General features: G+C 55.4%; 4 protein-coding genes across 4 annotated transcripts in view; 2 read left to right on the top strand and 2 right to left on the bottom strand.

Moving 5' to 3' along the window:
* Window positions 1-729: 729 nt before the first annotated feature.
* Window positions 730-3,571, bottom strand: MONBRDRAFT_34760 (uncharacterized protein; the record flags this gene model as incomplete). The annotated part of the gene is made up of 5 exons (XM_001750849.1): window positions 3,546-3,571; window positions 2,145-2,418; window positions 1,914-1,999; window positions 1,562-1,684; window positions 730-1,304 (listed from the first exon to the last, which is right to left on the bottom strand). Coding segments are annotated over exons 2-5 (894 nt in total), but the record flags the coding sequence as incomplete, so codon positions are not given.
* A 2,460-nt stretch (window positions 3,572-6,031) lies between these two features.
* Window positions 6,032-10,520, top strand: MONBRDRAFT_30408 (uncharacterized protein; the record flags this gene model as incomplete). Its single annotated transcript, XM_001750865.1, has 11 exons — window positions 6,032-6,445; window positions 6,565-6,728; window positions 6,845-7,245; window positions 7,352-7,470; window positions 7,557-8,412; window positions 8,507-8,604; window positions 8,706-9,572; window positions 9,686-9,761; window positions 9,903-10,084; window positions 10,139-10,210; window positions 10,461-10,520. 11 exons carry the CDS (start codon window positions 6,032-6,034, stop codon window positions 10,518-10,520), a joined length of 3,309 nt encoding a protein of 1,102 aa, XP_001750917.1.
* Window positions 10,521-10,950: 430 nt separating this feature from the next.
* Window positions 10,951-16,060, bottom strand: MONBRDRAFT_30407 (uncharacterized protein; the record flags this gene model as incomplete). The annotated part of the gene is made up of 17 exons (XM_001750848.1): window positions 10,951-11,026; window positions 11,142-11,271; window positions 11,406-11,571; window positions 11,660-11,785; window positions 11,961-12,023; window positions 12,093-12,161; window positions 12,239-12,421; window positions 12,529-13,320; window positions 13,443-13,493; window positions 13,607-13,660; window positions 13,808-13,966; window positions 14,067-14,141; window positions 14,247-14,370; window positions 14,511-14,641; window positions 14,738-14,839; window positions 14,992-15,257; window positions 16,003-16,060. The coding sequence occupies 17 exons, from the start codon at window positions 16,058-16,060 to the stop codon at window positions 10,951-10,953; spliced, it is 2,625 nt and encodes an 874-aa protein (XP_001750900.1).
* Window positions 16,061-16,620: 560 nt separating this feature from the next.
* Window positions 16,621-19,494, top strand: part of MONBRDRAFT_30406 (uncharacterized protein) — a gene marked incomplete at both ends in the record, with an annotated part of 3,919 nt that continues 1,045 nt past the window's right edge. Inside the window, 5 exons of the mRNA XM_001750864.1 lie at window positions 16,621-16,778; window positions 17,386-18,229; window positions 18,352-18,498; window positions 18,667-18,807; window positions 18,886-19,116. Coding sequence (XP_001750916.1) covers window positions 16,621-16,778; window positions 17,386-18,229; window positions 18,352-18,498; window positions 18,667-18,807; window positions 18,886-19,116 — 1,521 coding nt within the window. The remainder of the gene's footprint in view (window positions 16,779-17,385; window positions 18,230-18,351; window positions 18,499-18,666; window positions 18,808-18,885; window positions 19,117-19,494) is intronic.

The raw sequence follows: 19,494 nt of genomic DNA, 5'->3' as shown, positions 1-19,494 counted from the left end.
AAGTTCACAATACACAAAAAGAATTTTTTTGGGGCACCGTGACCAACAACGCCTTCCCAAAAACCAAGATCGTCGAGAGAATGGCGAGAATCAAAGGCCAATGACATTCCGCAGCCAAGGCAGCAATGTGCGGCTCAAAAACTCGGGCTGAGGATGTATGTGCGGATCGTTGCTCACGACCGACGTTGCAGCTTGGCCTCGATACCGGGCGACTTGGACAGCTCTGCGCGAGTTGCGAGAAAAATAAAATCAAGAATCAGATCAAACGCATTCGTCGGCGGGTCAAACATTTGAAATGCCGAGGCAAGTTGTGGTGGCAGACGCTTGTTCAGCAAGAAAAGATACGAGCAGGGTTCACCACGATGGAGCCAACAAACCTTCAGGGGTAAAGTCAAAGAGCTCGGGGAGATCAGCACCATTGAATTTAGCCGCCGGGTCACGGAGTTCATCAAAGAAGGGGTGGGCCAGGGTCTCAATGGCGTGGGGGCGCTTGCCAGGCTTGTACTGGAACACCTGCTGCAAAAAGTCAAGTTCCAAGTCCCGCTCCTCAGCGGGCCGGCTGCGCAGCAGCTGGAGGCACAACGGCAAGGAGAACGACACGGAAACGGTACACCACCGCGGTACATGAGCTTGATAATGTCACGAAGAAGGGTAGGAGCAAAATAAAAAGTGGGGATGCATACCTCGGCCAAGGAGTGGCTGGAGGCGGTGCGGAGCTCGCGACGAAACTCGGGGTTCATGGTGCGAATTTCATCAGCCTTGGGGGCACCGAGGACGCGCATAATCTTTTCCATCTGGTCAGAAGACTTGCTACCACGGAAGATGGGGCGGTTCATCAAGAGCTCGGCCATGACGCAGCCACCCGACCAGACATCAATGGCATGGGAGTAGAAGACGGCGCCCAAACACAGCTCTGGCGCGCGATAGTAACGGGAGCAAATGTAGGAGACATTGGGTTGGTCCGACTGAAGAATCTTGGCACAACCAAAATCGCAGAGCTTGAGGATGCCCTTGGAAACGTTAAGGAGGAGATTTTGAGGCTTGATGTCTCGGTGGCAGATGCCGCGGCCGTGGAGGTAGGCAAGGGCGCGGTACATCTGGTAAATGGAAAGTTTGATGTAGAGAACGGGCATTTGCATCTTGCGCTTGGCATAGCCCTCGGCGAAGGCGCTCAAAGAGGTGGGGAGAAACTCCATGACCAGGTTGAGGTAGACATCGTGCTTTTGTCCCGGGGAGAGGAAAAACCATTTGAGGTCGACAATGTTGCGGTGGCCGACCTGGCGCATAATTTCCAGTTCACGATTCTACAACCAGAGCAGAACCCATGGCGCGGGGAAAGGAAAAAATGAGAAAGGGAGGGAGGCAGACAGACGGGGGGAAAGAGAGAGAGAGAGAGAGAGAGAGAGAGAGAGAGAGAGAGAGAGAGAGAGAGAGAGAGAGAGAGAGAGAGAGAGAGAGAGAGAGAGAGAGAGAGAGAGAGAGAGGGAGAGAGGGAGAGGGGCAAGAGGCGCTGGTGCTGATGGTGGAATGCTGAGGCGAGCAACTGGCGTGGGTGGCAAACCTTGTAGCGACGGTCTTGAAGGACCTTTTTGAGGGCGACTTGGTGGCGACCGCTCGAGTCGATCAGCTGGGTTTTGAAGACGACGCCAAACGAGCCGTTGCCAATCACGGATAGTGGGCCATACTAGAGCGATGAAGGGGAAGAAAAAAGAAGAAGAAGAATAAGAAGAAGTAGAAGAACGGCGTGAATGTGTCATGTATTCATGCCCATGCCAAAGGGCATGAGCAGCACGGGGAGAGAGGCGAAAAGGGAAAAAAAAAAAAAAAAAAAAATAGAAATAGAAATAGAAGAAAAAAACCCGGATTGGGGAATGCAACCAAGAATTGTGATGACCACGAGCAACGGGACTGACCTGAACGTCTTCCTCACGCTGCGCCTCGGGAGCGCCGATGCTTGCGCGGACCTTGGTCAAGCTCCCCTCGGGCAAATCGGTACGGTCTGGGTGATAAAACACGAGGCGTTGAGGATGAAAAAGGGTGAATTGCCGAAAACAAAGCAGAGGCAAGTTGCTGACTTGCTCAGCCACATGTTCGGTCACACCGAAGACGCGGGGGCATGGAAAGGGTCAATTGGTTGGGCGTACCGCTGACGTTCATGCCGTCGAGAGCACCAGCCAAGGGATCGAAATCGTTATCTGCATGCTGTTGCGCCGGGTCGACAAAGGAGGTGGTACGCAGACGACCTTCTGCATCCATCCTCAACGGTCACCCCTCGAAAAAAAAAAGGCAAACAAACAAACTCGTCTCCCCACACGTCTCGAGCGTGTGCAGGAGACCCAAAAAGGCCTTGAAGCTGGCCAAAGGGGCAAACGGCAAGAAAATGGGGCACCACTGGTTGGGAAGGGGATCCAAAAGAATCTAATGAGCGAGCGCGCGAGTCGATAAAAAAAAAAAGGGCACAACCAGCCGGAAAGAAAAAGATGAGTTGGCTTGAAGCGATGGCGGCAAGCGGACGGGGGTGTGGGGGAGGCATCCAAATCCCAGACCAGGCATCAAAGGTCCAGAAGGCAACAACAAAACAGAGAGAGAGGAAGAGAGAGGAGAGGAAGAGAGAGGGCAGAGGAGTGACCAGAAAAACAAAACAAAACAAAATCGACAAGAAACAGAGAGAGAGAGAGAGAGAGAGAGAGAGAGACACACACACACACACAGACCAACACTAAGTAGCAGCTCAGTGATACTGCTACCAAATGTCATAACCACAGAACCAAAAGACAAGAGAGGGAGAGAGAGAGAAAAAGAGAGAGAGAGAAGAGAAAACGCTCTCTCGGGGCTGACACAGAGTGTCGCGCGCGTGGTGTGTATGGCTGGTTCAGAGAGGCACTCAAGAGGGGGCATGGCAGGACGAGGTGGGGGCGGGACTTGATGGCGGCGAATGTGAATGCTGCTGCTGTTGCTAAACACGATGCAGCAGGGGGCGCAGGGATGCTATGGCTATTGGATTTCTTTTCAAAGAACCTCCCGCGAGGCATACACACACACACACACACACACACACACACACACACACGCTCAAACGGAGGGAGACGACTATGGAATGGAAACCCATTGGCAGGCACGCCATGGACAAAAACGCCAAGGCCAGAACCGGGCGGGCAAAGATGTGCGTCAAACATGGCACGCCAAGAGATGAAACGGAAAAAGGAACAAGGATGCGTTGCCAACGAGCCGAGCCCCCTCTCAGTGGGCTGGGGGTGCGGAGCGTTTCCCTTATCTCCAGGCGCACGACTCTGGCTCTGCCTGTCTGGGATCTGCACTCCTCACCACCCACAACTTGAAAACGACGCGGCCGCCAAATGCACGATCAACCGCCTGTCTGTGTCAACCAGCTGAGCGCTCACAACGGGATTCGAACAAACCACGCCACAGAGCAGCAGACAGAAACCCAAAACAACCAGACCACCACCTCACAGGCGAGGAAAACGCGCAAGCAGCCAAGGCTAAACACCGGAACGGCTGGCGGGAGCACGACGATTTGGCCAAACCTCTTCCGCCTGTCGTCGTCCGGTTGTGATGAACAAGGGAAAATGTGCAGCGCCAAGGCAACAACGACTGCAACCCGATAAACGGAGAAAATACAAATCTGTATAGATCTAGTGGCATAAACATGTTCAAATTGATTGTAGATTTGGATTTATTGGTGCAGAGTCTGTTTATTAAGCCAATCGTAACGGGTTTGATAAATCAAAAAACGGGAGAATTATTTATTTATTTTAAAAGTGTAACAGACTATACACTTGAATGACCCGCTCTGCCCAAAATAGGCGAGAATGACGCAATGACTGTGAAGATGCGGTTCCCGTTTGCTTTTGCTTTCTGTATGATTGAAGCAGGAAAAACCGTGTTTCGCCGATTCCCCAAATTGTCAGACTTTTATTGGTCAAGACCTACAAGAAGCTATAATGTATCTACTTAAAGTGTCAACCGTTTAAAGGAAAGATACAAGTTAATGTTGTTTAAAACTACGAAAAGTCTTAAAATCGCTTCGTTAACCGGTATTTTGTGCACCGAATGTCTGACAAGTAGAGACTGCAAGCGAACACTGTGAGCGACTTTTCTTTTCAGGCGCGTCGCTCGCACTCAGCCAGCACCTCACGCGCGCATGTCAAAGGGAGCTCGGACTGCACCTCCACCTTGCCGGATCGGGAATAAAAGGAAATTTGCACAGACGCAGACACTGACACAGACACCGACACCGACACCGACACAGACACAGACACAGACACAGACACAGACACAGACACAGACACAGATATCATGTCACCATGGTTGGATTTTGTGCGAGTCGTGGGATCAAGCAGAATCCCATTAATTGTACTCATGGGGGGACAGATGACTGCCTTGTCGTCATCTGAGGTGGACTGCAGCTTACCTGTTTCATGATTCAGCACAGCATGCACGGTGTTTGTGTACTCGTCATGTATCACGGCTACGAGCACTGGAGCACTGGCGGCAGCACCAAGGGGACCCTGGCCTCAAATCGAGTGCTGCTCGAGTAGACGCCACGCTTGGTCCCGGTCATGCATGCTTCCGTCGCTCGCCGATAATCAGCCTGGGGGCTCGAGAGGTAGGGTAGGGGTGGGGCGTCCAAAATGCACCGAAGCTTGATGGGAAACAGTCCAGGGTGGGATATGCGCTGAGGGGTGGAATGTGCTCGTCGTGTGGTCAGATATCGTGGGGTTGGACACCGTTCACGCACAACTTTTTAATGTAGTCGTCTGAAAAAGTTACACACCACTGGGCGCCGTGTACTGCTAACGCAGCCATTACTTGTGCTGCTCGGGCATCATGCTAGCCGACGCGCCTGCCGAGTTGGTATCAGACTTGCGAATGCCGAGCGATTTCCGTCGTCCTGGTTGTGGCTTGGCGTTGGGTGTTGGGTGTTGGGCAAGAATCAGCTTTGTCGGTGCTCGGTCGTCGTGACTTGGGTTGCGGTGTTGGATGGATGGAGGGTTGACTTGGTCTTCTTCTAGAGAGCCACGCCATGCTGCTTGCCCTTGGGCTCCATCACTGCGGCTTACCACGCAGGACAAAACTGTTTTGCCCACGTAGTTGCAGGCTCGGCTCGGCGGCATCGGTGGCGGCCTGGGCTGTGAAGGAGTCGAATTGGTTTTCGTTTCCGAGTCCGGCAAAATCCAAACAATCTGACATTCGACTCCTCCTCGCCCCTGCTCGGCGAGAACAAGTGTTGAGAACACCTGTTCAAATATGCCAGCTGGAATACTTCACTTTAGAGAACGCAACCTCGAATCTTAACAAGTGCGTGCATTCAAAAAAAAAAAAAAAAAAAAAAACCGAAATGGCAGCGCCGTCGTGCTCCCCCGATGCGTTGCTTCCCCGGTTCTCCCTGCTCAACGACTTACGAACTGCAAGGCATTGAAGCATGCGCGTCTGCTGGTGGTCCATGATACAGATTTTTATCCATTGATTCGTCCCATCTCTGGTCTTATTTCACATACAATCACGAGGCACCGCCCCCCGGCCGCAGCGCGCCTTCCGCTTCTCCCGCGCTTCCTTCCGTCCGTCAACGCCCGCTTCGCCTCGCTTGCTTCCAATGCTGTGTGCGCTAGCATTCAAGCAAATGAGGTGCTTGGTGCTTGGCATGAGCCTTTGAATCCTTGGATTGAGCTGGCTACAACACCTTGGCTGCACCTTGTCCTCCTTCTTCCCTTGCCCGTTCCGGCCTTCGCTCGCAATCCCTCTGCGCACAGCCACACAAACACTCACGCATTTGGTCGTCCCAGCTCTTGATTTGTGCGTCCGTGTATTTCTTGCAGCTTGCGTGTGCTTGCTCATGATACCTTCCACCTCCTGGCGACTTTTGCTCGCGCTTCTAGGTTGCGCTGGGGTCTGCCTGTGTGGTCCTGGCTTCCCCTTTGTGGCCAGCACGTTCTCCAAGGGGGAAAACAAGGACTCCATCATGGCCCAAGCAGCTTGTGCCGGCACACGTGCCCAAGCAGCTGGGTCCATCATGGCGATGCGGCTGGTGCTCCCCTTTTTCTGCCTGCTCCTGGCCTCCGCCACCGCTCTTCCGCCACCCTACCAGCCTCAGTCGGACAACGCTCCCACTTCCGCTGACGCCTCTGCGCCCTCAGACTCTGAAAATGTCATGGTATGGGCCGTGGCTGTCCTCGTCGCCGGGGTTGTGATTGGTGCCGTCTGCGCTGGCCGCAGCTTTGATGATGATGGCTCCAAGGCGTCCAAATCCGCCAATAAGAACACCGGTGCCAACGTGCTCCAACAAGCCGTCAACGCCAGCTACATTCCCATGGAAACCGGCACCGAAGACCTTGCTGAGTTCAGCGACCTCTCCGTTGAACGATCTGCCGTCAACGTCACCAACGAACTTGGCTGTGGTCGTTTTGGTACCGTTTCTGAAGCCGAGGTATCATTGCCTGGCGCACCCCACCCCTCTCCCTTGAGCACCTTATGCCCGCCCGCCGCGCTGCCCAGCGCCGCAGCTAACCCACCCCGGTCCCATGTGAATCTCACGTTACCTCGCAGGCTCGGGGCTTGGCCGGTGGTGCCTTTCCACGCTCCGTTCTCATGTTTGGCTCGGAAATTTCTCTCCTTCCCGATCTGGCCGACGGCTTTAAAAAGACCGCCCTGCTCCTCCGCCAGCTGGAGCACCCCAACGTCCTCCAGCTCGTGGCCGCCCATTTTTCCACGTCTGTTCATAAGAGTCTCCACGCATCCTCCAAGCGCCTGCCTTTTCTCTGAGCCCTCACCCTCATCCTTGCCCACGCCTGGGCTCTCGTATCCAATCATTCCTTGCCAACCGCAGAGCTCCAACCTTTGTCCTCATGGAGGCCTGTTCCAAGGGCACCCTGCTCCACGTGCTCCGCTCTTCGCGGATCGCCGACGACGAGGATGAGCCTCAGCTTTCACTGCAGCACCAACTCAACCTGTGCTGTCAGCTAGCCGAGGCCGTCGCCTTCCTGCATACCCGGGATGTCCTGATTCAAGACATTGGGGCTCGTAGCGCCTTTGTGACCTCTCAATTTCAGCTCAAACTCAGTCTCTTTGGCGTGGGCATGGCCGTCTCCGAGAGTGATTACGAGGACTTTCACAATGATGATGTTACCCTCTCGAACCAGCCCCTTCGCTGGCTGCCCCCGGAGCTCTTTGAAGGCTCCCGTCCCATGCCCGACAGCGATGTCTACAGCCTCGGCGTCGCCTGCTGGGGTGAGCCCTTGCCTCCATGATGCGAACGCTTTTGTCGCGTTTCAGCCCACGCTCACGCCCATCGCTCATGGCTCGCACCCGCCATCATCTCGACACTCCTACCCAGAAATCTTTGCTTTTGGCGTCAAGCCTTGGGCTAGCGTGCCTTTGAACAAAATGCTCGAATGGTTGCGCCAGGGCCACTACCTACCGCCGCTCGAGGGCATGCCTGCGGGCACATACGAGGTTGGCAAGCCTGCTTAGCTACGCAATGATCCGGCCCGTGCAAACCACTCTTTGCTCATCTCGCCCTCTCTGGGCCGCGACTCTAGGTTTTACAGCAGTGCTGGTGTTTGAACCCGGATGAGCGTTTGCCTGCGGTCAACGTCGGCTCCCGCCTACGCCAGCACGCCAATCCGGCACAAGAAACCATTTTTCCTCGCTTTACACAGCCCTCCTTTGATCCCGCCGCGCGCGCTCCGCCCACCTCCGCCCAACCTGCCGAGCCATCCGTCCCCACGCCCGTGCCTGGTACGGGCGACCACCCTGTCACAGGCGACCAGCCCACCGCGGACGCTCCACCTGTTGCGGACGCTCCACCTGCCGCGGATGCTTCACCTGCCGCGGATGCTTCAACCGAGCCTGTTGTGAAAGCGGCTCCCGCACCCTCTTCCGAAGCAGAGGAAGCCATGCCCGAGCCCCCAGCTCGTGCCATCAATGCTGGCTGCCCTGCTGAGCCTGAAGATGATGGGCATGAATACGTCAACGAGGACGTGGCAGCTCAAGCCGCAGCGGGCATCTTACCTCGTGGCGATGATGATTACATGAACGATCGCATCCTACGTGAGAACATGAATCAGCAGCAGGCCCATCAGCAGGAGCTGAGTACCCTCGCTTCCGCGCATGGCAAAGACCTTCCACACCTTCCAGGCCAGCCGCCCGCAGAAGCGTTACCGGATAAGAACGCAGTCAACACCGGCGCCCCGCCCATGCCCGCCCCAGCTTCCGATGGCGATGGTGATGATGGCTTTGGGTTTGCCGCTTCTGAAGCGGATGGTGCTCAAGCACCCGCCCCCACAGAGACAGCGTCTACCCCTGCCCAGGATGCTGACCACGACGACGAGGGCCCCAGCAGCAATGGCAACTATGTCAATGAAGATGCCATCGCAGCAGCAGCAGCTAAACTCAGTACGTGTGCTATCTGCTACCCGCATAAGAGTAGGGCCGGCGTTCACCCGCGACAGACTTGTCTCACTTCCGCCTTGCCATTCATCTGCTGTAGATATGGATGACGGTGAATACATGAATGACCGTATCATTCGTGAACAAGCCGCGGCCCAAACACCACCCCCGCTCCTTCCCCGGGCGAACCCCGGCCCAGTACGTGACACCCCGGCTTTGCCCCCCCTGCCTGCAAACTCGCGCCGCTGCTCGAATAAGCCCTGCTACTGCCGCTCACCTGTGCATCTCCTTTTTGGCAGCAACAACAGCCACAGCCACATCCACAGCAACAACAGTATGGGTTCCCACAGCAGCAAGGAGGCCCACCCCCGTACACGCAACAACAACAGCAGCAGCAACCACACCATCCACAACACATGATGGCTGGGCGTGGTGTCGGGCCACAAGTACGCGCTATCCCACCTGGCATGGCTCGCGGTCGCGGACTTGGTGGCTATCCGGGCGGGGCGCCTTACCAGGGCTATGGCCCACCGCCCCCGGGCTATGGCCCTCAAGGCTATGGACCACCACCGGGCGGGTATGGGCAGTATGGGCCCGCTGGCTACGACCCCTACTACGCTGCCTATCTGCAACAGCAGCAGCAGATGTATGGTGGCGGTCCGGGTTATGGACCGCCACCAGGGATGTACGGTGCGCAGTACCCTCCTCACGGTGGCCGTGGTCGTTATCACTATCAACCGCCACCGGGATCCTTTCCCAACCTGAGGCAAGGCCCACCCATGCATCCACCACCGCAAGGCATGTACGGGCATCTCGGTCGTGGTGCGCCAGCCCCACAGGGTGGACCGGGCGCCCCACCCGGCCAACTTTCGATGCAGCAGCAGCGGGAGCTAGAGGAGATTCGTCGCATCGAGGCGCAGCGGCAGCAGCGCAAAAATCTCCTGGGCAGCGAAGGGGCTAATGCGCTGCACGGCGGCGTGAAGAGCAATGGCTACATGCGAGGAGAAGCCATTGAGCAGGCGTTGTCAAGTCCAGGGGCTCCCGTGGAGCGACAACGTCAAGTATGGGGTGACAACGTCCCAGCCACGGGCGCCGCTGCTGCGTCTGGTGAGGACGAGATTTCCGTCGCCAAGCGCCAGGCACAGGCAGCCATGAAGACCCTGCAGGTATGTGTTTAGGCGTGTGTGGGTTGCATCCAATTACCAACTGCCAGCCCTTGTGGCCTGCTCACCCCTGTCCCATGGTGTCCTGAATTGCTTCTTTGATTGAATCGCCTTAGACTCCGGATTTGCATACCGACTTGCGCCAAATCACTCTCAAAAAGGGCCCTTCAGGGTTTGGCTTTGTGATCAAAGGTATGTCTGTGCGGACCGCTCTTCCTAACCATTCCTGGTGGCTTCGATATCATTAGTGCGCCGACCCATGCCGACCTCATGACCGGGAATTCGCACTGTTTGCTCATGTATGCTGAATGTGTGAAACTCATGCATGAGCAGGAAGTGCCCCAGTCGCTGTTACACAGTTGGATGCCGGTGGTGCAGCCGAGGCCGCCGGTTTGGTCGTGGGCGATGTGATTGTGAGCATGATGGGCGAGTCGGTGTATGGTCTGTCTCAAAAGGAAATTGTGACCAAATTTGTCAGTTTTGGCACCGAGCCCATCCGCCTCGCCGTTAAACAGGTGTGTACGCGCCTTTTTGTGATGCATGGATGATTTCCTATCGCTCTGTTCTAGATGCATGGCCCGCTCACTCATTCCGGCGACGCACTGTTCAACCTGCAGCTCTCGCTTGATGACATCGCGGCGGTTCGTATGGCCATCAAGCAGGGCGTTGATGTAACGTCTGGTGACACCAACGCCTGAGTTGGCGGGCCGGATGCGCCGTGTCTTCAGTTCGATCGTTGCGATGTTTCGCAGTGTCATGTCTTTCCATGTGTTTTTTTCTTTTTTTTCTTTTTAGCCCGATAAAGTCTTTTGAGCGACTCGGTGCTTGTTTCGTGAGCTCTGGCCAGAGAGACCTCGTGGTCAAGTGCGGCCTATTTGCGCGATTTTGTAGGATGATGTCAAAATTCCTGGCGGTCGCCGTTGCCAGTGCTCACGATCTCTGGGTTTGTAGTTGAAGAGTTTTGATTTGGGGTGCGAGTGGGCCGAGTGTGTAAACATGTTTGGTGTTCGTGAGTGCTTGTAGTGTACAAATAATATGTATGAAGCCGAAGCCCTTTCTCGTCGTATTTCGCCGCGCGGTTACGACAAGAACTTGGCTCGCGCAACCTCAGGCCAACAACCAATTCAGAACAAATAAATGTGCTGATTGCATTTGATAATAACTTCTCAAGCGGATTACAAATTCAGTGCGACTCCACAGCATCAATGAAGCAGACCGAGACTCAAGCCAGAAGGGATAATGCTACATCCGCAGCATAGTGCTATGCACAAATTCCTCTTGCGTGGTTTTGTTTGTTTGGCAAGTAAGAATGATCAGTCATGCGATGCTTGGCTGTCACGTCAAAGTGATGTTGCGCGGCGTTTGGCGCTTTGCGCCCAATTCATGTCAGTAGCGGTTGGTCGTCCCAAAAGCGGATGAGGTCTTGCAAGCCCAGTCGCGGTGCTTTTGCACGACATCTACACAACGTGGGTTGAAGCGTGTGCAACAAGAATGAGGTCAGTGCAGGTTAAAATACGGTCCATCTTTTAGAAGCTCGGTCGCGACTGCTGACTGAAACAATATGCAGGATACGTGTCAACATACAGATCCAAAGCCAGGCGGGAGTAGTTTGTGACGGTGGCGGGCACGGTCGGTAAACTTGCGACGGCTCGCAGATCGAAGAAAACACCCTCATGCACTGTCATGGGAATGAAGGTATCCGCTGCACAGAAAACAAAAGCAGGCGGTGGTGAGCCAGCGTACAACATGGATCAGGCCGCAGACAGTCGTGCTTGATAAAAAGCATGGGCGTTTGATGACCGTCAAGGAGGGAGCAGAGCATAAAGATGGACGCACGCAAGGTTCGGCAAAGCTGCCAGATGGCCCAGGTGGCCCAAATGAGGATAGGTTCTTGAATGTGGTGGCGCCGACAACGCAGATGCTCCTGAAGCGGCCGCAAGGTCCGGTAGTTGATCCAGCAGCGGTCCAAATTGGCCTTGGGCCACGATTCAACTGCGGCAATCTATCGTTGTTGCGAGGACGCAAGGCGCAGTGAGAGTGGTTGCGGGTCAAGGCCAAGGGGAAGGTCGGCTGGGCGTTGAGAAACGTACCACGTGGAACGGAATAGAGTCGTATCGACTCTTGATGTTCGGAGTAAGACGCAGCCCCTTATGGTCGCACACTGACATGATGTTGCACAAAATTCCCACGACGTTGTAGGTCAACTCGAGGTCCGACTAACATAGGATCGAGCAGCAACGATACAGATGCGGTCAGCTGTCATGGGTCTAACACTGCTGCACCTGCATCCCAGCATGCTTTCTTTGGCTCATAGTGTCGACAAAGAATAAACGGAAAAAGTGCGTGTGTGTGTTTGTTGGGGGTTGGGAGTTGAAAAGAAGGCACACGCACCGAGGAATAAGCGTGAGGGTCGTGCTGTCCAGCTGCTGGTGACGGGCGCTGACGATATTCATCCTGCAACAGCATCAATAGGCTGCGCAAAAGGACAGGGTGCTGGACCAACTTGTGCGTCAAGGTGTGAACCTCGCTCATATTGGCAAGTAGGCCCATCATGGCACGCAAGATGTTGTATTGTTTGGCTTGAATAATGGTCTGTTGAAGAGAACAGGGTGAGGGATGAGTGGTGGCGCCATTGACAGTAGCGGCGGGCACAAGCCATGAGGACGTACCGGAAGCTTGATTCGAAAGGCATAGTCGAAAAGATCTGTGCTCAACACGCGTCGCGAATTGATAGGACACTCATCCGTGATGTTCCACAGCAGCGAGAAGATGGCTTCCAAGATGAAGTTGATGTCATGGTTCTCGGCTTGATCCACTCCGGTACTCCAGAGGAGTTCGAGCAAATGGCGCAGCTACGCGAATTGGCGAGACAGGCGAGGTTGGTGAGGGACGAAGCACATCACCAAACGCGTCTTGCATCATGCAACAGCACCAGCAAACGAGGTCACGGCAGACCAACCCGGCTGCCAAAGTCCGGGGTGTAGTCAAGCATGGCTGCTTTCAGAGGAGGATGCAAAATGCCGAGGTAGTGGGCCAAGAGGCTCACGATGGCGCGTAGGGTGCGGGCGTCGAGTTGCATCAGTTGGTCATGCCCAAGATAGCGCATGAGGGCGCCAAAGAGCGGGACGCTGATAGGGGCGAGGTCTGAGAATGGGTCAAAGCGTTCCAAAACAAGACACATGTTTCGGACAACGCTCGTCGCGCAGACCAGTTGCTGTAAACACAAGCATAGTTCGGTCACAGCCTTGTGGCGCAACAGAACGGGAATGTCGGAACAAACTTGACGATCAAGGAGAGCAAACATGACCGCGGTCAAGCCTGTGATGACGGGGGCCGCCGTGGGCTCGGGTTGCGAGGTAGCTATGTGGCGTCGCCAACGAATCAGGGTGATGCAACGCTCGAAAAGCTCTACGGGCATGGGCTGTGGATTTCTCGTCAACGTGGAGAAGAGAGCCGAGCAGACGGAGCCGATGGCAGACTCGAGCAGGGGCGAGAGCTCCATGAGGCCTCGCGCAATATGTTCAAGTTCACCATTGGCGATGGCCATGATGGGGCGCAGGGGTGCGAGATCAGCTTCAGTTGGGCGTTCATCCGGCAGATCAGTACTGCCAAAAGGGTCATCGGAGGGTGGTGTTCTATTTGCGCCATCGTTGGGACGTGTAGTAGGGAATCTGGCCAGCACATCTGGTGCATCGAAGGTCGTATTAACTAGCCCTAGGTACTGAAGGTGAGGACAGTACCGTCCAAGCCACTGCGGTTGATGCGAGTGCGGTTGATGCAAAGGTCAGGGTGAAAGAGCAAATTTCACCGATCCCGGGTTCAAAGGCGAAGAGGTCACGTGCGTGTGTGTCGGCAAATGCGGACACGACGTACGGTGAGAACGTCGAGGTCCACGTGCAATCCGGTCAGGTCCAACCATTCAAGCTGTGGGGTCGAAGCAGGCCGAAATAAGATGATGGCAAATTCATGGCACGGTCTGGGAGGGATAGGGATAAAGAAGGGGGTTGGGGATGGGGTGAACAGGGAGCAAATTCCACCTTTGGGCAGTGACGAGCCAACGCCTCCAGGTCCTGTAGAACAGCTTCATTGGACTAAAGAGAACACAATGGGCCAATGAGTACGAGGCTTACGAGAATGGGCAGGCGACAGAGGAACAGTCAAACAAGGAGGCGATCCCAAGGACATATGACAAAGTGCAGTAGGCTGTTGTTTGTTGTCTCGAGTACGTGAGGACTTACGCCAAAGTGAGACTTGAGGCTGGCCACTTCGGCCAGTGAAAGCTTGCGAAGGTTGGTAAGCTTGCCAAATAAAGCGCTGAGGGGCAAAGATAGAGGTGTGTCGGCGGCGTAAAATTCTCGTAGCGTCGCGGCCACCGGACTTTGGGTGAGCAGTTTCAGCTATAGGTGTCAGGGGATCGAGGCAAAATATGCCCCGTCAGTTTGCGCTGTATAAAAGCAGAAGACGCTCGAAAAACGGTGTTGGCAGAGGGCCACATACATGCTCGTTGCCAAATTTGGTGCCAGACACATCCAGGGATGTTAAATTGACCAGCGAAGGCAAAAAGTCGACGGTCTGAGAGGCGCTCGAGGATCAAAGCAAACCATATGATGATGGGCAAGTAAGGGCAAAACGCAGAAAGGGTGGCGAGTCAAGGGGTGGCGTGGGGTCTCGGCTTACAAAGCGAAGGCCATGGAGCGTTAGCTGCTCGATGGAAGGGGACGCCTGGGAGAGGAGTAGATTGGAATAAAGCAGGTTCTGGCTGTAGCAACGAATATCGCAGACACGAAGCGAGGGGAGCAGCCTATGGGAACGACCAAGTTGGGAGGGGGCTTCATTGAGTGGGCGGGTTCGGGAGAGGTTGCTGTGTGGTTTACAGTGGTGTCCAGAAAACGAAGAACAAAGGGCGAGGCCCGGGGTGGGATCGATGTGGTCTGGTCGTACAGCATGGCAGCCAGGGCGCCCGATTCAAAGGGCTCGCTCCACGTGTCCAAAGGTCGCCAGATAAAGGTGGAGAGGGGATGCTGCACCAACAATTCCAAATCTTGAGGTCTGAGGTCGTATTGCCAGAGAAACTAGGATGTCAAAGGAGACAGGGTGGTTGGGGCAGCGGTGAGTGTACAGCAGAAAAGGGTCACGAGTGCGCTTGGTGGGTGACGTGACGAACGTACACCATGAAGTTGGCAGCGGGCTGAGCCGTCGTCGTTTTGAGAGCGCACAAAGGTGGGAAAGGGTGGTCGGCTGATGCGTCCTCCAAGATAGAGCTCTTCGCGCTGCGAGTGTAATTGGTTGGAGCAGAGAGGGGCAGATGTGCGTGAGGCCAAAGCGGAGACGCGAGCAGGAGAAGCAGGGCGAGGTTGAAAAATAGCCGCGTTCTGCTTGTCATTTCCAAGCAAGGCGATATGGGAGGGAAAACGAAGGTTACCTCGATGGCTTCGGCATACATGGCGAGGGTGGGTTGGAGCCAGGCAGGGGCAAGGGCGATTTGATCAAGAGCTTGGCCAGCGCGGGCCGTGGCCGAGTCGGGAGTGCTGATTTTCAGCCAGTGGTCGTGAAAGCTGCGGAGGATGCTGGGCTGTTCTCCAGCCTCGAGCCAAGTTTTAACGGAGACGGAGAGCGGGTCAGGGTCATGGTCGGGGTCTTCCAGGCGTTTGCTGTCGAGATTCTCATCTTCGATGCCATCATTGTCGTCTGTGTGTTCCGCGTAGCCGTGGTGGGCAGCAATATCCTCAGTGTGACTCTGGTGGGGACGGTCAGAGGCGGAGCAAGGTCGGCCGTCGCGTTCAATCTGGCGTTGATGGGCCAACCAGGCCCGGGCCAGGGTCTGTAGACACAACGCCTCGAGCGATGCCATCCTTGTGCACCAACGCGGAGGTGTAACGCAAGACTAGGGTTATTCTTGGTTGGTCGTGGGGATGGCGGGTGAGGCGGAGTACTTGAAGAAATTGGCTCTAGTTGCCAGCGAGTTTGGCTCTACAACGAGCAATGCTCTGTGTTGAAGTGACAGCAGAATGGCAGGGTTGTTCAGCGTGGTGAGGGCAAGAAAGGTTCATCGGGGGAGTAAAAGCAGGCTAATGGTGGTGGTGGTGGTGGGGGAGGGGGAGAGTGAGCGAGAGAGTGAGCGGAGAAGGGAGAGAGGGAGAGATGGAGAGAGCGCAGTGAGATTGCTGCCAGTTCTTGTTTAGCGCAGCAAAAGGTGGACGAGTGATGAGTGATAGATGAGAGGAAAGGGCGTCTTTGACAGTGCCAATGCTTCAGGACGGAGGGGAGCGGCACACTGGTATCGGTCAGTCCGATCCAGGCCAACAACGAGAACAAGCGGGAGCATGGCGGTGGCACCAGCTAGGTCAACCGGCGATAGGAGAGGGGGTGGGGGTGGATCATAGCGGTAAAGCAAAACAAGCAAGCACAACACGCAAACAGCAAAGGAGGTCACCCCCAAGCAGCAGCAGCAGCAGCAGTTGGAGGAGGAGGAGCAGCAGCAGTTCAGTCATCTGGGCATGTTTTAATTTTTAAGTGTGCGTGTGCGTGAGCGTGTGTGTGTGTGTGTGTGTGTGTGTGTGTGTGTGTGTGTGTGTGTGTGCGGCAGCATGTCCCCTCTCACCTGCATACGGGTGCAAACGGTGATACGATGGTGGTCCGATGCCGTCTTGAACGTCCTCCTCGTCGGCGGTGGCGGTGTCAGTGTGTTGTGTCGTTGAGCGCCGGCGCCGCTGCTTGTTTCTTTTAAACTAGGAAACCCATTTAAAATTATACATCGAGTCAGACTTTGGTATACACGTTGAGTGGTATATCGTGTATAAGGTTACTGTAGTGTCACACTTGAACGACGTTTAATGTATACATCGGATGTAACAGATGAAGTGCTCGTAAAAAAAAAGCGCGAATCTCACTGATTTCGCTTGCACATATGGTATCAAAGGTACAACAGCAAGCTTGTAATTGTCAGACAGTTGGAGGTCAGTGAACGTCGCGTCTCTCTGATATATGAACCATTTTCAACCGAATCTCTCATTCTGCACGAAAATATAACCAGAAGCTCTGTGTGAGAAGCATGCTTCTCTGGAAAAGGTCACTGACACAGTCTCCACCTCTGGCTCGTCCTCCGAATCTTGTCTCTATCCCCTCTCTGAGTGTCTCTGATATCCACAAAAACTCTCTAAAACGTCTCAACGCCACGCACAAATCTCTGATTTTGCCTTACTCACAAACGTAAGTCGACTCTCCAATCTTCTGTACCTCTGGACACACCCCAAGACTCGCCTCGTCCCTCTGCTTTCGCCTCAACCTCAACCTCCATCTCTGCACTCATTTCTCAGATCTCGGTGAGCCCTGTGCTCGGTGCTCCTGAACCCCTCGCGGTGCGCCCTCGCGGTGTGCCCTCGGCGCGCCCTCGCTGTGCCCTCGGTGCGCCGTGCTCCCTCTCTCTGTGTGCCCTCGGTGCGCCCTCGGTGCGCCGTGCTTCCTTTTGCTGTATGCCCTCGGTGTGCCGTGCTCCCTCTCGCTGTATGCCCTCGGTGCGCCGTGCCTCTCTGTATGCTCGGTGCTCTGTACCCTCTGTGCGCTGTGCCCCTGTCTATACGCTCTATCCTCTGTGCTCTATGCTTCTGTACCCTCTGTGCTCGGTGCTCGGTGCTCCTGCACCTCTGTCCCCGCTTCTCTGCGTTCTGCGCTTTGTGCTTTTGTGCTCAATGTGTCCCTGTCCCTCTGCTGAGGTCTCTACTCTGCGGTGTGCTGTGTGCTCAATCTCCCCTCCTCCCCTCTCGGCTGTGCTCCTTCGCCTCACTCACCCCGGCGGGCGCTTCGCTCATGTTCTTAGCCTGGCGGGCTTGGATCTGGCACCCCAACTCGAATTCAGCCCGTACAAGATGGCGGGCATACCTCCGTCATCCCCGTCGCTCCTGTCCGGCTACGGTGGTGGCAACTCCAACTCCAACTCCAACAGCTACGCCAACAGCAACACCAACAGCAACGCCGCCCTCTACGACCTTTTTGATCCCCTCGCAAACTCCAACACTCGAGCCGCTGCCGCTGCCGCCAACGTCAACCTGGATCCCGCCAGCAACGCCAACAATGCCAACATCAACACACGCCCCGACTCGGCCCCCCAATCACATCCCTCCCAGCAGCAGCAGCAGCAGTTTCACCCGGCTCACGCTGCCCCGCATTCGCCGGCCTCTTCGACCGGCTTGAATCCTCATCAACCAACCAACCCCAATACTCCCAGCTCCACAGCCGCCACAAGTGATCTATTTGGTGATCTGCTCGGCACACCACGCCAACCCGTGGCTGCCTCCTCCGGTGCCGCCTCGACGGCCGGCTTTTCAGACCGCGTCGCCCGCGTCAACGACCTCAACGATGAACGCGAGAGCGTCGATGCCCACCATGGCGATACCGCCTCCACCCGCAGTGCCCTGAGCCGCAGCCCGCACTCCCTCGGTGGTTATCGGGATGGCAGTAACACCCCTTCTGAAGATGAGGCCGCCGCCAGCGACACCTCCCTCGCTGCCCCCCAAGATTCCACCCCGCTCACCACCTCCCACGATTCACCTCCATCCTCCACCTCAAACTCGACCCTCCCTGCCCCCGAGGCTGCTCCCCCAACCCCGGCCCAAAACTCCCTGCTCCCTGATAACAATTCCACCCCACGCTTCAATTTTCAGGTTGATAAGTCTTCCGTTGCTCTCGTCGCTGCCAGACCTCCTCCTTGCTTGCCTCTGAATACACGCCATCTCAAGCGCCAGGCGCTTCCTTCTCACTCGCCCTGCCGCATTCAAAACCTCAGGCCTTTCTGGCTAAGATGCGCGAACCCTCGGCCAGTACCCTCGTCAAGCCCATTCGCGACTTTATCGGCCGCTTCACTCAACCCGTTCACAACCCAGACGAAGCCGTTCAGCCCATCCGCGACTTTCTCGACAAGATCAACCACGATGTCCGTAAAAATCCGACCCTGCCTTTCACACGCCGCGGCTCTTTTGCCCCGCCGAAACTCAAGCCGCCGGCACCGTCACGCTCTTCACCTTGTCTCCCCATGTTTATGTCACACCTCACCCGTGCTCCTGCCTTGCCTCCCCCTCGCCCGTTGCCTTCATCCTGCTAGTTGGCCAATCATGAGCTGTGGCGCGATGCCACGGACGCCGACCTGGAATACGGTTACGAAGGCATGGAAAAATACATCATGAGCAAGCTTTACCAATACGTCTTTCAACCCCCACACTCGGATGACGTCCATCAAGATCAGGTTGGACAGGTTGACTGGCGTTGCCGAGCTACAAAAATCAAACCGTTTCCTCACCCTCGTTTTTTTGGGCTGCGTTAGGCGCTGACAGATCGCATGAAGATGCTAGCCTTCATCAAACCCGAGGTGAGTTTTATGCCATCACGTCTCGATGCACTGGATGCAGTGCGCCATGGTCACAAGGTCACCTTCTTCTTTGCCGTCTCCCAGCACCTCGAAATCTCGGCTGCCGTCACCAACCATGAAGCTGACCTGGCAGAGGCTCAAACTGAACTCATCAAGATTGATTCTTATCGCTCACCTCGCGACAAGGTATGTATGTGTGTATGTGTGTATGTGTGTGTGCGTGTGTGCGTGTGTGTTCGCGCTCCAAACCAAAAGAACTTGGTCTCAGATCTGAATTACTCTTTGTTTCCATCCTCCTCATTTCAACTGGCGCTCCTGCAACACCCTTGCTGCTCTTTCTTAACAGATTATTTGCATCCTCAACTGTGCCCGTGTGCTTATGGCCGTACTGACCAAAACTCACGGCGAAGGACAAGGTTGCTAGCTTGGCATTGCTTCTCCACCACCTCTTTGCACACACACACACACACACACACACACACACACACACACACACACACACACACACACACACACACACACACACACACACACACACACACACACACACACACACACACACAC

The sequence above is a fragment of the Monosiga brevicollis genome, genomic scaffold, assembly GCF_000002865.3.
Source record: "Monosiga brevicollis MX1 MONBRscaffold_50 genomic scaffold, whole genome shotgun sequence".
Classification (NCBI taxonomy): Eukaryota; class Choanoflagellata; order Craspedida; family Salpingoecidae; genus Monosiga; species Monosiga brevicollis.
This window is presented reverse-complemented; position numbering and strand designations above follow the sequence as displayed.